Raw genomic sequence first — 13,916 nt, 5'->3', positions numbered from 1 at the left:
TCTTAGAATAAGTTAGTGATGTTTAATTAGTGTCATCATTGGCATCTATGAATATAAATGGATGGTTTAAAAATCTTAGTGCAGTTTTTGCTAGTCTTCAAGATACGTGAGCAGATAATGATGAAAGCAAGAGTTTAAAGCAAAAAGGAATCTTGCCACTGAACAAGAAGAAAACTAGGCAATAAAAAGTGATTTGGAACAAAGAGTAGACTAATGAGTGAAACAATTGCCCTTCAGTGAGTAGTTTTGAACTTCTGGCATGTATTTTGATGAGTATACAAATTTGAAGGGACAGATGATCTGTCAATGTGGTCATAGAAAGCTTTTTTCCTTCGTATATGTGTCTTCAAGTTATCAAACAATTACAGAAAAGTAATAAATGTGAAAGCTAGGTGTACACGTGTCAATGACTACTGTTGAGTGGTAATGACCTGGTTTTGTTTTAATCTTGCTTTCATTTTTTTGCATTGAAAGATATAGATGAGACAATAGATTTGAATATAAGGAAGTTCCTAATTCAGTCACAGGTGTTTAATTTTTATATATTTAAGGTAGTAGGAAGGGCTTAGACTTTTAATTTGAGTGTATATCGTGGTGTACTAGAACTTCTTTCAAGATGGTTTTGCCTAGGAGAAGAAAAATGTTGAGGTTTATGTCTGTCATATCTAAAACTAGTTCATAGCCGATAGAAAACCTTCAGCTTATTGCAAAAGCTGAGGGATTATAATGCTGCTGAATTCTGAAATGGCAACCTCTTAAACTATTTTCTGTGGAGATAATGCTTGAAAAAATTCCAGATTCACAGTTCTGGAAATCACTGGTTTGAAAGCCTTTGTCCCTCAAACCAGATTTCTAGATACAGCCAAATAATTCATCTTAAGAAATGGAAAAAGCCTGAAGGTTTTTTATCGTAGTTTTTATGTTTTAGCTGCAGGATATTATATAAGGCATTTTTCTGGAATTGGAAATATGGTCTGCTTCATTTTCCATTAGACTGTTAAATACTTACAGGCAAATAGCCAGCTCCATACAGTGAAAATATGTTGCCTGCTGAGTTAGCAAGATACCTATCATAGATTATTTTAGGAATGGTCAAAAAAAGTAGTTGGAAGATGGGACAGCCTAGATGCTGTGCTGCATCTTCAGGCTTTCATATACCACCCCATCGAACATACTTCTGCGTGGACCTTTACTTTGAGAATTGGACGGTATTTATTCACTCTCCAGTCTTTTGTTTCCCTGCCAAGACTCCCTGCAATACTTTCAGTTACTGCCAACGTTGTTGGGTTTTTATGATGTGCGTGTCAGTTTGCTTAGTTGTACCAAGACTAATCCATTTGAGGCAGAGATGCCCAAATATGTGGCATCGCTTTAATTTCACCGAAAGACAAGCCACAGTGCCACACACCACTTTATGTCTGATCTTTTATATGAGTTGATGGGAAAATCTGTTTCAAGTGAATTTTGAGCTCGCAGTGAAGAGAGTTATGATTTTTTTCTGTTTTTCACAGAACAGTCCCAGGAATTGTGTCGTGAATGCTGTTTCTGAGTATCCTCTTGCTATGTTACACCATATTGCCAAAGTCTGTGTCAGCTGCACAAAATTGTCCTTCTGATACAGTAGATAGGATTACTCTTCTCTCCTTTCCTTTGTAGCTCTACTAAGCATGAACCTATTACAGATACCATCTCTTAGGTGGGTGTTACAAGCTGTCCCTTGACGTCTAGCAGATGACAGAATAGATCGTTAGTGGCAGTCAGTCTTTTTATTTTGCATTTACATGGGCAAAGGCAGGCTTGAGTACTTACCCATAGAAATGCAAAAACTGTGAGGATGTGCTGACTGTGGCTCTGTCTTGAGATAAAACTTACCACTTAAGAACATATTTTCAGTTTTTTGCATATAAAGCAGCTGAGATGCACAAGAAAGGAGTGATTGTACGATGATATAAATAATTCCCTCTTGTGTTATAGTCCTGATTACTATCCGCTGACATGATGTAACTTGTACCAGATGTGTTTTCTCACTAACTGGGAATTGCTGTGCCTGTTTCATGCACCTGTTCTTCAAACTGTGCAAGTATATTGCAACTTTTTTTTTTCATGTGCTCTGAAATATTGCTGATGTATTGAACTGTAGGTGACTGGATTGTTTTAGTCGAACGCTTTGTATTTGCACATTGCAAGCTCTAGTCATTTCTTGCTAATATGCTATTCAGAAGTCACATTGCTTAAGGATTTCATAGAGCAGAGTTGTAGTGAGAAAGCATTAATGTTTTGTTATTTTTAGGAAATATACTGCATAACTTTGTGCTGGGCAGTATACTTAAAGCTAAGTTATATCTGTGCAATGAAAAATTTATTTTTCTGATGCATTTTCTTGTATTTCTGTCCTGTCTGCTGACTTGAAATTGATTAATAGATAACACTGATTAATATTAACAGGAGCTAAGTGAAAAATCACACTTCTATTTACCTCTACATTTATATTTGCCAGAATGATGCATTCGCTTATCAGCCTTTCAAAATAAATACATGTGCCAGTTTATCATCGTTCTAATACTACTTCTGTATCCAAATAATGGAACCAATAAGTGTGAAAGCGTTTAACTTATAATGATGCCGCTCTTTCATGTGCCAGTTTATCATCGTTCTAATACTTCTTCTGTATCCAAATAATGGAACTAATAAGTGTGAAAGCGTTTAACTTACAATGATGCCGCTCTTCTGAAAGAGTTGAGCTACACACTTGCATTCTGAATTCACATAGGGTTTAGCTGTACTAGAAATTTCTGCCTGATGAGTTAACTTTGACCCAGCTTCAGGAAGCAGGGAAGCTGGCGCTCCAGTTTTGGTTAGAAATTTGAGTGGTGTCCACGCTGTAACGTGTCCCAGGTTTGGCATAACGTTGGAGCTGTGTTTAATCAATTCCCCCAACCTGCAGCCACTGCCTTAGTCCTGTTCTGAGTGTAGTTTCTTGAACAACTACTTGACTTGTTTGAAATTGATGCATTATCTTAAATAATGTAGATTATTTATTCATGCATATTGTTGTTTCACTGCTTGTAAACTGTGTGCAAATCTGGTTGCCCCAGGACTTAATGGAGCTGCTGGATTGTAGCTTCCAACCAAAAGACGTTCAGGATCCTGAACAACTTCAGATCATTAATGCATATGCAAAATGGCATTGCCTTTAATTATAACATAGTTATAATTGTTTTCTTAACTTTTAGTTTCTCTAATTGTAGTTTGAGAGAAGTCTTGGTTTATGGAAAAGAAAATTTCAAATGTCAAGATACTCAAACTTTCTCGTTAAACTTGGTTTTATATACAGTGGTCTATATACTGAAATGGCAGAGTGGAAAACTTATTCGTGCCCCGCCATGCCTCTTGATTGTATCCATTAAAAAGCTGCTGTTAAACTGAGATCTATCTGCTCTTTAAACTGAAGAGGGGGGAAAAAAAGAAGTTTTGGGGGTTATCTCGTGTGAAGTTACAGGTCTTGTGTTGTGAAGGAAGTGTGCACATTATTTCTGATGCTTGTATAAGGTGGTGGTATTTTGGCGCTGCAGTGTTAGCTGCGGCTCAGATTCCCCCATGTATTAGGTGCTGTATACTTTTGGATAAATAATGTTGTCTTGGTGTCTTGTGAGCTATATTAAGGTTGCGAGCACTACTTACTCTACCAAGTTGGAAGTGAAATCTAGTACAAGTGGCTTGTAAACAGAAACAAAAAATTACCTTCTGTGCCCGTCTTGGAAAGGCTGTCTTATAACAAAGAAAGAAAATAATAGATGGCTAATAAATTAATGCATTTTTAATGCATTGACTATTGCAATCTCTTTTTTCATCGTATTCACTTTTCACACAAGAAGTAGGTGAGCTGCAGGAAAGCCTGAAGCTCTTACCCTTCCTCCTCTTTTTCCTTATGGTGTGTGCAAAACTGTGGCAAATGCCACTGATTGTGAACTGAGGCATGGGTATTTTTTTAAGGGAATTTTCTGGTCCTTATCGCTATCTGGGAAGAGTGGGGGGAGCTTCCAGAACTTAACTAAGTAATAAATCGATACAGTGCCGTCTTTGTGTCTGTAGACAAATCACCCTTGTGCCCGCGATGCTTCTAGACTTGCCAACCTACAGCAAAGTGAATTAGACCAGCATCTGTCAATTTTCAGAGCTAATATTGATAACTTTTCTATGGGCAGCAATTAAACTGGTTTTAAAAAAAAAAAAAAAATTAGGCCACTGTCCCATTGACCAGGAGCGGCAGGGTCATGGCTGGTTGTGGAGTGCCCCGAAGTGCCTCTTCTGTCCTTTTATGGGAGCCACCAGAAACATCCAGGCAGAAAGAATGAGCAGTTAAGTGTACATCTGTGGAGCTGGCAGCCTGTTTGCGATAGCAGGCAAACAGCTGTAGGCCAAGCGGGGGTCAGTAGCTCGCAGGGAGCCTTGATACGCAGAAATGACTGTGCAACCACTTCACTTACTACAAAAGCTGGAAGAAGCAGTGCTTTTCTTTACATCAGTGTCTGCTTCTGGTGGATGCTTGCCAGAAGTCAAAATCGTACATCCTTGGCACAGGTTAGATGAAAATAGGAGATGGCCAGACTGTCAAGCTGGTCCCTCTCTGAGGGCAAACTAAGGACGTGTAATTTAAAGTCGTTAACCTCTGAGTATATTGCGCTTGGTCTGTGCTGATTTCAAGGCATCTGTTGAGCCAAAGTTGGGGCAGGTAATTGTGCTAGCACGCTCTGCTAGAAATTGTTCTATTTTTAGTACAGATAATGTGAAGAAATGCGGTTTTTCTTTAGAAGTAGCGAAAGCATTGTATGAAGTGTTGCTCCCACATACACATGCTTCCTCCACCTACACATTTGTCTGCAAGTTGTTTGTACTTTTTTCTGGGTTTGAGCCTTTAATATTCGTAGTCTTGCAAACCTTTATTTGTATGATCTTTGATTGCTAAGTGTCGCATGCACCTCATAGGTTCATTCTATGGTCGTAATACAGTTATTCCTCAGTTTTATGTCTAAGTAGGCTTCTTCAAAAATTGCTTTGAAACTGTGTATCCTTTTTACATTTTAATCAGAACCTGTATTGCTCCCTTTTGTAATATGGCTGAACTTCATTCTGTGAGCCCAAGCTGTTTAGCAGCTTTGAAAAAAGTGGATTCACCTTTTAAAAAAAAAAAGGGGGGGGGAGGGAGCGGGAAGTAAAAGCACCCAAATGCTGCTTTCTTACATTTGGGATTAGAAACTTAAGGAAGAAAAATCTCTATTAAAATATTTTGGGCAGTAATTAAACTACTGTCTCTCAGAACTGTCAGTACTCTAGTAGTGCGTCAATGGTATAAAATGTATAAGGAGTGCTTTGCTTTACCAGCTGTTTGACTGTTAAATAATGTTGTTCGAAAGTTGCGGGTCCCTTGAGGGTAGCAGGCGGTGTATTCAAAGTGAAAGTAGGTTACTGATTTTTCAGAGTGAAGTGGATTTGATAACTCAGAATAAGCCCCTTTGTTTTTATTTGAAGTGGTACTGTGTTCATACAAAGTGGTTTATTACACAGAATACTCCTTAAATGAGCAGAGGTGAAATGATGGCTGGATATGGAAAGAGAATATTTCAACATTCAGTAAATGGGGGGGGTGGAGGTAAAGCTTCCTTTTCCTGACAAGTTTTTGCTTTTTCTGGCTATCTAGCAGCAGCATTCTGATAGCCTTCCTGATTTACTTGTACAACTTGAGAGATGCTTAATATGCTGAGGAAATAATCGCCTATCATTTTCTACATGACACAGTGATTTTCTGAGCTTCTGAATAATTCATTAAATTTTGTTAAAGGAAAAGCTAAACAGCGGATTTTGTCATGCCCACTGCTTTCTAAGGGCCTTCCTGGGTATAGGGTTGTTCATTTTGGCTTGCAATCACAGCCAGTTTATTTTGTTATTTACTAGTTTTTCCATCTGAATATGACTTGTGATCACAAGCCAATGTTAACAGCCCATCGCCACGTATTTCCTGGCCCAGCTGGGTCTTGGCACTCATCTTCCCGCCTCACCTCTGGAGCTGGGAAGGTGGGAGCTGAGACACTGCCGAGGACGGAGCGAGTATGCAGCAGCGGGAATAGACCCCACTGTTGTGGTGCTGTGAGTCTGTCTGCAGGTCAGTCTGTCAGGCATCTTCAGGGCGCTTTTTGAGTGCATTTGGAAATATTGGACAACTGTTCAAGAATCCGTTTAATTAACTTTAAGCTGGTAATCAAGATGACTGGTTATTAGTCCCTTACTTTCCCCAGCATGTCACTTCACAAAGATTGTAGGGCAAGGTTTAGGTTTTTTTATTACTCAAACCACCGAGACCATTGGTAGGTTCATCTCCTGTTCAATTAAATTCACTTCAAAGGGGGAAATTTCTGGTGGAAGAGTAAGATAGAAACTGTAATATATAAATTCTATCAAAACATGTTTGGATGGAAGTTACTGCATTTGTAGCGTGAAGAGTATTTTAACTCAGTACGATGTGGAAGGAAATTTATCATAAAAATGCATGTCTGTAATACTGCTTTAGGTTGGTTGCTTTTTATTGTTGCTCCAAGAATACTACTAATAAAAATGGCTGTATGATTCTGCAAAATCCAAGTGTTTTATACCTGTCTGCTGGACTTAGCCCAAGCTTATAGCTGCAAGGAAATTTTCAGACTCTGGCAGTAGGGATCCAGTTTTCTTCATACTTAGTTGGTCGATCGATCCATTTTCTGTTAGGGTCCTTCTCTGGCCTCTAGTCATGGGGTATCTCTTAGGCTCTGTCCCTAATTCTCTTCTTCACGCTTCAGTTGCAGGTTTAGTCCCGAGTATGCTGTTTGGTCAGGAGTTCCAATGTATTTCTGATCTGCACAGCCAAAAATCTTGGCTTGATGTTGCAATACTGTGCTACCAAAATGTAATTGTCCTGGTGAAAAACAGATGTGAGAGCCTGATTACTTGTATTCATTAGGGATCACGTGGCATTTTTTGCAAGAGGAAGTAACAGTGTCCTGGTCAAATTCCAACTTGGATAACTGCAAGTGAAATTTAGATGGGCAAATGCAATATTGTTTGGCTACTGCATTGAGGAATAAGGAGCTGGGGGAAGGGAGAATGAGACAAAAGAGTAAGGGCCTTAAATCAAGAGGCTGTATGAGGGATCTCTGAGGTGGAAACAAGCAGGGGACACGGTGTTCTTAATCTGATTTAGTGCTGCAAGTTGAAAATGTCTCCATTGAAATTCTTCATGCATATCGACATTAATGGAATGTTGTTCAGTATAATATGTCCTTTTTCTGGGTAAGGATGGGCTCCCTTGGGAGATACAGAAGGAGAAGAGGTATTTCTGTGTAGGTATGCACTTTGTTTGATGGTGAGGTATATGGGAGCAGAGCAGAGTCTTGGAGCCATCAGTGCTCCCGAGAGTCCAGGAGAAACACAGATCAGCATCTTGACCCAGCGTTGAGGCAGGTGGTGGTGATCTTTGGCGGGTGGAGAATATTAATTTTGAAATGGATAGCATGCCTTGATTTCCGTATCTTGGGAGTCTAATACCAGTTCTGATCCCCACAAAAAGTGCACATATTTGTACCTAACTGCCAGTTTTGCTTGAGACAGTGCTATAGGACAGTCCATCCCCAGCAGATACAGCTCATAGATAATATACCCTGTGCTTTACCCCAGTTGTACAAACTCAGAACAAAAGAATTTGCTGAAGATTTTAGTGATTTTTTTTTTTTAATTGACTTTGTTTTCTCTGTTGTCTTTTATAGATAAAATGTTCAACGGTTCGTTGGCAACTTTCTTCAGAAGAATAATTACTACTGCTCTGCTCTTGCCATAATACCAGAATTCTGTGACCTACACATCAGTGCTAAACACCAGCAGAGAATCATATTTTGTTCATTCTGTGTAGATGGAACAGGCATCGGTCTTGAGAGTCCATCCTGATTTAAAGCTGCTTACTTGGTTTTCTGGGATTAAAGGTGCTCAATGAATCAGGGCCCCCCAAATGAGTCAAACAGCCAATTCTTGCCAACAGTTGGTTGAAAACTGTGCCGCGCATGTAGCAGGGATGGCGCAAGAGGACAGTCGCCGTGGTCAAGTGCCACCCACGTTTTATCATGGTGCCAGCCAGGAACTTGATCTGTCCACCAAAGTATACAAGAGAGAGTCAGGAAGTCCTTACTCTGTGTTGGTGGACAGCAAAATGAGTAAACCGCATCTCCATGAAAGAGAGGAGCAGCCATATTTCAGGGAGAACAGATCGGTAGGAGAGGTCCGGGCTGTGAAAGAAGATAGAGAAAACTCTGACGACTCTGAGGAGGAAGAAGAGGAGGAAGATGAAGTGACTTACAAAAGGGAGCAGATTATAGTAGAGGTAAACCTTAACAACCAAACATTAAATGTATCAAAAGGGGAGAAGGGTGTCCCCTCCCAGTCCAAAGAGACTGCTGTTCTTAAGACCAGCAGTGAGGAAGAGGAGGGTGACAGTGGGGAAGAGGCCACTGAAGACAGTAATGATGATGAGGAAAATGAGAGGCAGAAGAAAAAAGAGAAAAGAGTGGAAAAAGTTAGTGTTGCACAAAGGAGAACAAGGAGAGCTGCATCTGCTGCAGCAGCCACAACTGTGGAGCCCCCCAAGCGTAAGAAGAAAGCTGCAAAGGAGCCCAAGGCACCTGTGCAGAAATCAAAGTGTGAAGAGAAGGAGACTTTAACCTGTGAGAAGTGCCCCAGGGTGTTTAACACACGCTGGTACCTGGAGAAGCACATGAACGTCACTCACAGGCGCATGCAGATCTGCGACAAATGTGGGAAGAAATTTGTTCTGTGGAGCCCCCCAAGCGTAAGAAGAAAGCTGCAAAGGAGCCCAAGGCACCTGTGCAGAAATCAAAGTGTGAAGAGAAGGAGACTTTAACCTGTGAGAAGTGCCCCAGGGTGTTTAACACACGCTGGTACCTGGAGAAGCACATGAACGTCACTCACAGGCGCATGCAGATCTGCGACAAATGTGGGAAGAAATTTGTTCTAGAAAGTGAGCTGTCCCTTCACCAGCAAACAGACTGTGAAAAAAATATCCAGGTAGGTTTGCTCACCTGCTTGCCAGATTTCCATACCTTCTGTCGTGCCCTGGATACAGCTAGTGGACACTTCAGAGGGGGAAATCCTTTGCGCAGACCAGGTTCTGACCGAGACCTTGTCTCTACGTATCAACGCTTTGGTGTCTTCCAAAAGAAGTAAATTGCAGGGAACAGAGTGTACAACTGACATCTGCTTTAGCAGAGTTACTCTAGTATTTAACTACGAGTTGGGGAAAACTCAAAGCTACTTTAACAAATGTCAGACTCAAGAGTAACTGGCCTGAAAACAAGTGCATTTGCAGTGAAGTACTTTGACAGGATAAACCCTCCTTCTTCAGGTGCTGAGCACCTGCAGCTATTGCTAGCTTTAAAGTTCAAAGTATTTCAGTGTCCTGAAACCAGTCACAGAGTATGTCCAGGTAAGGTTTGAAGGGAGAACGGAATTACGGCATTTCACTGGTATTGAATGAGAAATTTGTAAAATACCGGAGAGGCAAGCAGGTGAGAAAGAAACTAGTGAAGTGAGGATTTGAACTTGTGTTAAAATGTAACTTTTTTAAAATCTTACTGAGATAGTTATATACAAGTAATTTACATTAGTGTTCATGTATGCATATGGAAGTGTATGAATTCAGCAAGTAAATCTGTTCACGAGCCTGCCCTTTTCCCAGTGCAAAAAGCTCAGTAAATCTCACTGATAATATAAAGATGTCTGGTCTTTCTCACCGGAAGATTTGCAGCTTTTAATTTTATACAACAATGGAAGCCTGTGTTGTAATAGAACCATTTTAAAGTTTAAGTTGTGGAAAGAGTTTCAGACTTTCTGATTCATCTGTGGTTTGTACTTTGCTCGTAGGCATCTATGTTCTCATGTAACTGAGGGCACTGTTGTTTTATATGGCGATTCGAACGTGCTTTTTTTGCCTTGTTAAACTAGGCACAGTGTTGCCACCTACTTCTGAAATACTCCCACTGCCAGCATGAAGCAGCTTGGGTTCAATTTCTGCGGAGCTGAAATATTGAGAGTTTGTAGGGCAAAAAGTTTTTTGACTGTCCAATGAGTTTTACCAGAAAGATTTAAGATTTTTTTGTTTGTTTGTTTGCTTAAATGCTAAACTGAATTGGTATTCAATTCCCACTGTGTGGGAAACAGTTGAAATATTTATTGCAATTTCTCTTTGCTGTAAGACCCAAATGCAGCTCTATATAACACTATGCTATTTTTCCTTATGTTTCAGCTCATAGGAGGAAGACTGAAGGAAGGAGTATAAGATAAGATAATGAGCCTTGAGCATAGTTAGTAAAATGCATAAACATTTCAGTATGTCGTTGCAATTTTTGAAATAAATACTTCATACGTTTAGTGTAGCAGAGAACATTTAACAGTAAATTTAAGGAATGCCCTATCATCCAGGTGGCTCATCCACAGCATAAAATCTTTTGACTTTAAACAGGAATTCATGAATAGTTTGTGTGTGGTATAGAATGGAGAAGCATCCTGTAATCCATGCACCCATATGCTTCTGAGGGGTTACGTTCCTATGTCCAAAAGTGATAGGAAAAGAACAAATTGTAGAAATTGTGTTTTATATCCAGTACCAGAGAAGTCAGGTCCAGAAACTTTCCCAAATATATCTAGTGACAGAAGCACTGCTAGTCATCTTCAAGTTCTCAGTATAAGCATATATTCAACAATTATTTTTGTCTGTCCTGACATTTGGAATGTGTTTCACAGCTGCTTGCTAATTTGTTTTTATTGCACTTGGCAAAAGGAGTAAGGGGATATGAAAGTTTTACATTAATGTAGGGTTTAATATGTCAAGAGGGATATGGAGCCTTGTCTAGGAAAAAAAATTGTTTCATTATGTAAGCGGTAATTGAACTGATAAACATGGCTGGCTCCTCTCTATATTTTTCATCTAAGTGATGGAATATATCTGTTTTTCCAGGTAATTTCTGTTTTTCATCCTTTCAAAATTAGCACTTTCACAGAATTTCTGTGGTCATCTTAGACGCTCTGTGTAGTAGCGCTCAGTGTTAGTGATCTAAATTACTTGCTGCGGATCGTCAATTAAATTGTAGAGTGATTGCTTCAAGGGCTTGCTTAACCTTAAATCAAAGGATTTTTGATTATTTCTTAGCATTGCTTTATTGTCTAGGGTTTTTTTTCCCCCAAAGACTACAGTTTGTTCCTGACATGCCTCCAAGTAGGTACTTTTAGAGGCAGAGGCTCTCCTTGGAGTCAGCATGGTGAGTGCTGTACCAGAGTTTCCAGGCCAGCAGAGATTCAAGCACTGTGGAAGCAGTATAACTTCTCTGTGCAGAGAAGAAACTCCTCAAGTTGACAGAAGGCGTAGTATTTGCTACTTCTGCACTGAACAGCATACAATCCTTCTTACTTTGAGGGAAGGAGGATAATTGATGGGCAGAAAAATTGAGATGTACCAAAAACCCCAAACACCCCAACAACTAACAAAAAATAACAAGCCACAATTCCTTCCTCTTCACTTCAAAGATGAAAATTACTTGGTATCCTCACATATGTGTCTGCTATCAAGTTTCACAACTAAGATTATTCTGGAATTTTCAAAGTTGTACACAGATTTTTTTTTTTTATTAAGTCTTTAGCAAGAACTAACTCTATTGGGAAAAAGAGATGCATGAAAGCCGTTGGATCCTGCTCATCGCTGACTTTCTGGACATTTCACAGGAGTTGTGGGAAGAGATTAAAACACTGTTTGGATATGGTCATTTTAGACCTATAGTGCTACTGATACATATGAATGAAGAGTCAGAACACGAAAGACGGAGGTGACAACTTGCTTTGCTGTATGAACTGTGTACCAGACTCTCCGCATGGTCAAGAGCTGCAAGATGGAAGCTGTCTTCTGTGTCGAGCTAAAAGGATGAGAGAGCTTTGACTAGTTCACGGGCTGTTAGACCTGGAGTTTGAGGGGTCTCGGTGCTCCTGTGAAAGACAGGTCTGGATGTGCAGATGGGTTTAAGGCAACTTGGTGGTGTTGGCCTCCTCCACCTCTGCTGGCTTCTTCCCACACCAGGGGTTTGGATTCTTCGTGCACCAGCAGCATCAGTGCCTGTGAAGTTGTCTTCTCTGTGTTAGCTCCTTGAGGGCTGCAAACAGCTATATATGCTGTTTTGGAAATAAGTTAGTGCAGTGGCTGTGGTGCTCTTCAGGTGGCACCAAAATGCAGTGTGTTAACATCCTCTCTAATCCTGCTTGATCTGGGTTTTTTAGTGTAGTTGTTTCAAGTGTGAAACAGTACATGTAAGCTGAAGTACAGTCTGAGACAGTATACAGCATTTTGACTTGTTTTGGGCTTCTTTTTGTCATGCAAGAGGAAGATGCGTGGCTTAACTCCACAAACTTGAATCACTGAGTCTTTCTAATTTAAATTTCCTTCTATTTATCCCATTCATTCAGTGCGTTTCCTGTAATAAGTCATTCAAGAAGCTCTGGTCCCTCCATGAACATATCAAGATTGTCCACGGATATGCAGAAAAAAAATTCTCTTGTGAGATTTGCGAAAAAAAGTTCTACACCATGGCCCACGTGCGGAAACACATGGTTGGTGAGTTATTGATCGGTGCTTCTGTTGGTTCTGCCTCTTAATGTGTCTTTGTGGTTCTTAACTCGTAATTGCTGTTTTGAGGAGAAAAATAATAAGGCAAATTCAGTTGTCTGAGCTTTATCCTTAGCAAAAAGTTGAAGTCTGTAGTACTGGGCAGCAAGCAAAATATGTATGTGTGTACATATGTGTATATGCTTACAAGTTGTTCAGTAGTAATCATTTTCCTGCTCAGAGTTGGAGGAAAAAATTGGTTAAAGAACTGTTTGCATTTGAATGACCCTCTCTAATGTACTGTTGTGTTGCAGCACACACAAAGGACATGCCATTTACATGTGAAACCTGTGGAAAATCATTCAAACGCAGTATGTCTCTCAAAGTACATTCCCTACAGCATTCTGGAGAGAAACCTTTCAGATGTGAGGTGAGGCAGCAACTGGTAATATGTTTAGATACGGTAGCGTAAGGTATAAAATTAGTAATGCTATCAGTAGAGAATGTAGGTGGAAACTGAATTGACCGACGTGTAAATGAGGTGCAGTTTCATAAAAATTTGGGGGAAATTCTTCTCCATGTGGAGAGCACAGCAGCAGTGCATGCAGCAGCAGTTTAAACTGAGGCATATTTGGTTTGCTTTTACTGATGGCTGTCATGTTTTTCTCAATGAGTACACGCTACAGCAGGTTTTGAATCCTAGTTTTCTGTTGGTGTTCATAGCAAAGCCTAATGCAAATTACGTTAATCCTCCCTGTCCTACCCAGTAACTTGAAACAGATAGAAGTGGCAACAGTGAAAATAAACAAATTACTGCTTGATTTTCACTTGTGGGAAAAACTATAGTCCTCACTGCAAACTGTTACCTCCTTGAGATCTAAGAGAGTGCTCTGAATTTGCATTTCTTAAACTGAGTGTGTGTGTGTGTTGGGATAGGGGAGAGTATCTCACTGATGCATTCACGTGCGTTTGCGATTGTAAATTTTATGCCTGCCCTCAGGAAGGAGACCGTATGGGACAGACTTGCCCAGTCATATGTCTGGGGCAGATAATGTCTCGGTCATCTGATGGGGATGCTTGTTGGTATCACATGATGGAGGCAGAGGGGGTGCAGAGCCCTTCCCGTTCCCAGGGCAGGTCTGGTGGCTCACCATGTCCACAAAGTGGGCACAACTCCAGCCAGACACGTAGTAGTAATGGCGGTAGTGCAGCCAGAGTAGGGGGGGGGATAAGA

General features: G+C 40.3%; 1 protein-coding gene across 1 annotated transcript in view; it reads left to right on the top strand.

Moving 5' to 3' along the window:
• Positions 1-7,888: 7,888 nt before the first annotated feature.
• Positions 7,889-13,916, top strand: part of ZNF652 (zinc finger protein 652) — an 8,514-nt gene continuing 2,486 nt past the window's right edge. The window contains exons 1-4 of the mRNA XM_009582249.1: positions 7,889-8,666; positions 8,819-9,102; positions 12,544-12,691; positions 12,997-13,112. Coding sequence (XP_009580544.1) covers positions 8,033-8,666; positions 8,819-9,102; positions 12,544-12,691; positions 12,997-13,112 — 1,182 coding nt within the window. The 5' untranslated portion in view covers positions 7,889-8,032. The remainder of the gene's footprint in view (positions 8,667-8,818; positions 9,103-12,543; positions 12,692-12,996; positions 13,113-13,916) is intronic.

This window comes from Fulmarus glacialis, unplaced genomic scaffold, assembly GCF_000690835.1.
Source record: "Fulmarus glacialis isolate BGI_N327 unplaced genomic scaffold, ASM69083v1 scaffold57, whole genome shotgun sequence".
In the NCBI taxonomy this organism is placed as follows: domain Eukaryota; kingdom Metazoa; phylum Chordata; class Aves; order Procellariiformes; family Procellariidae; genus Fulmarus; species Fulmarus glacialis.
The sequence above is the reverse complement of the archived record's forward strand: the minus strand, read 5'-3'. Positions and strand labels throughout refer to the sequence as shown.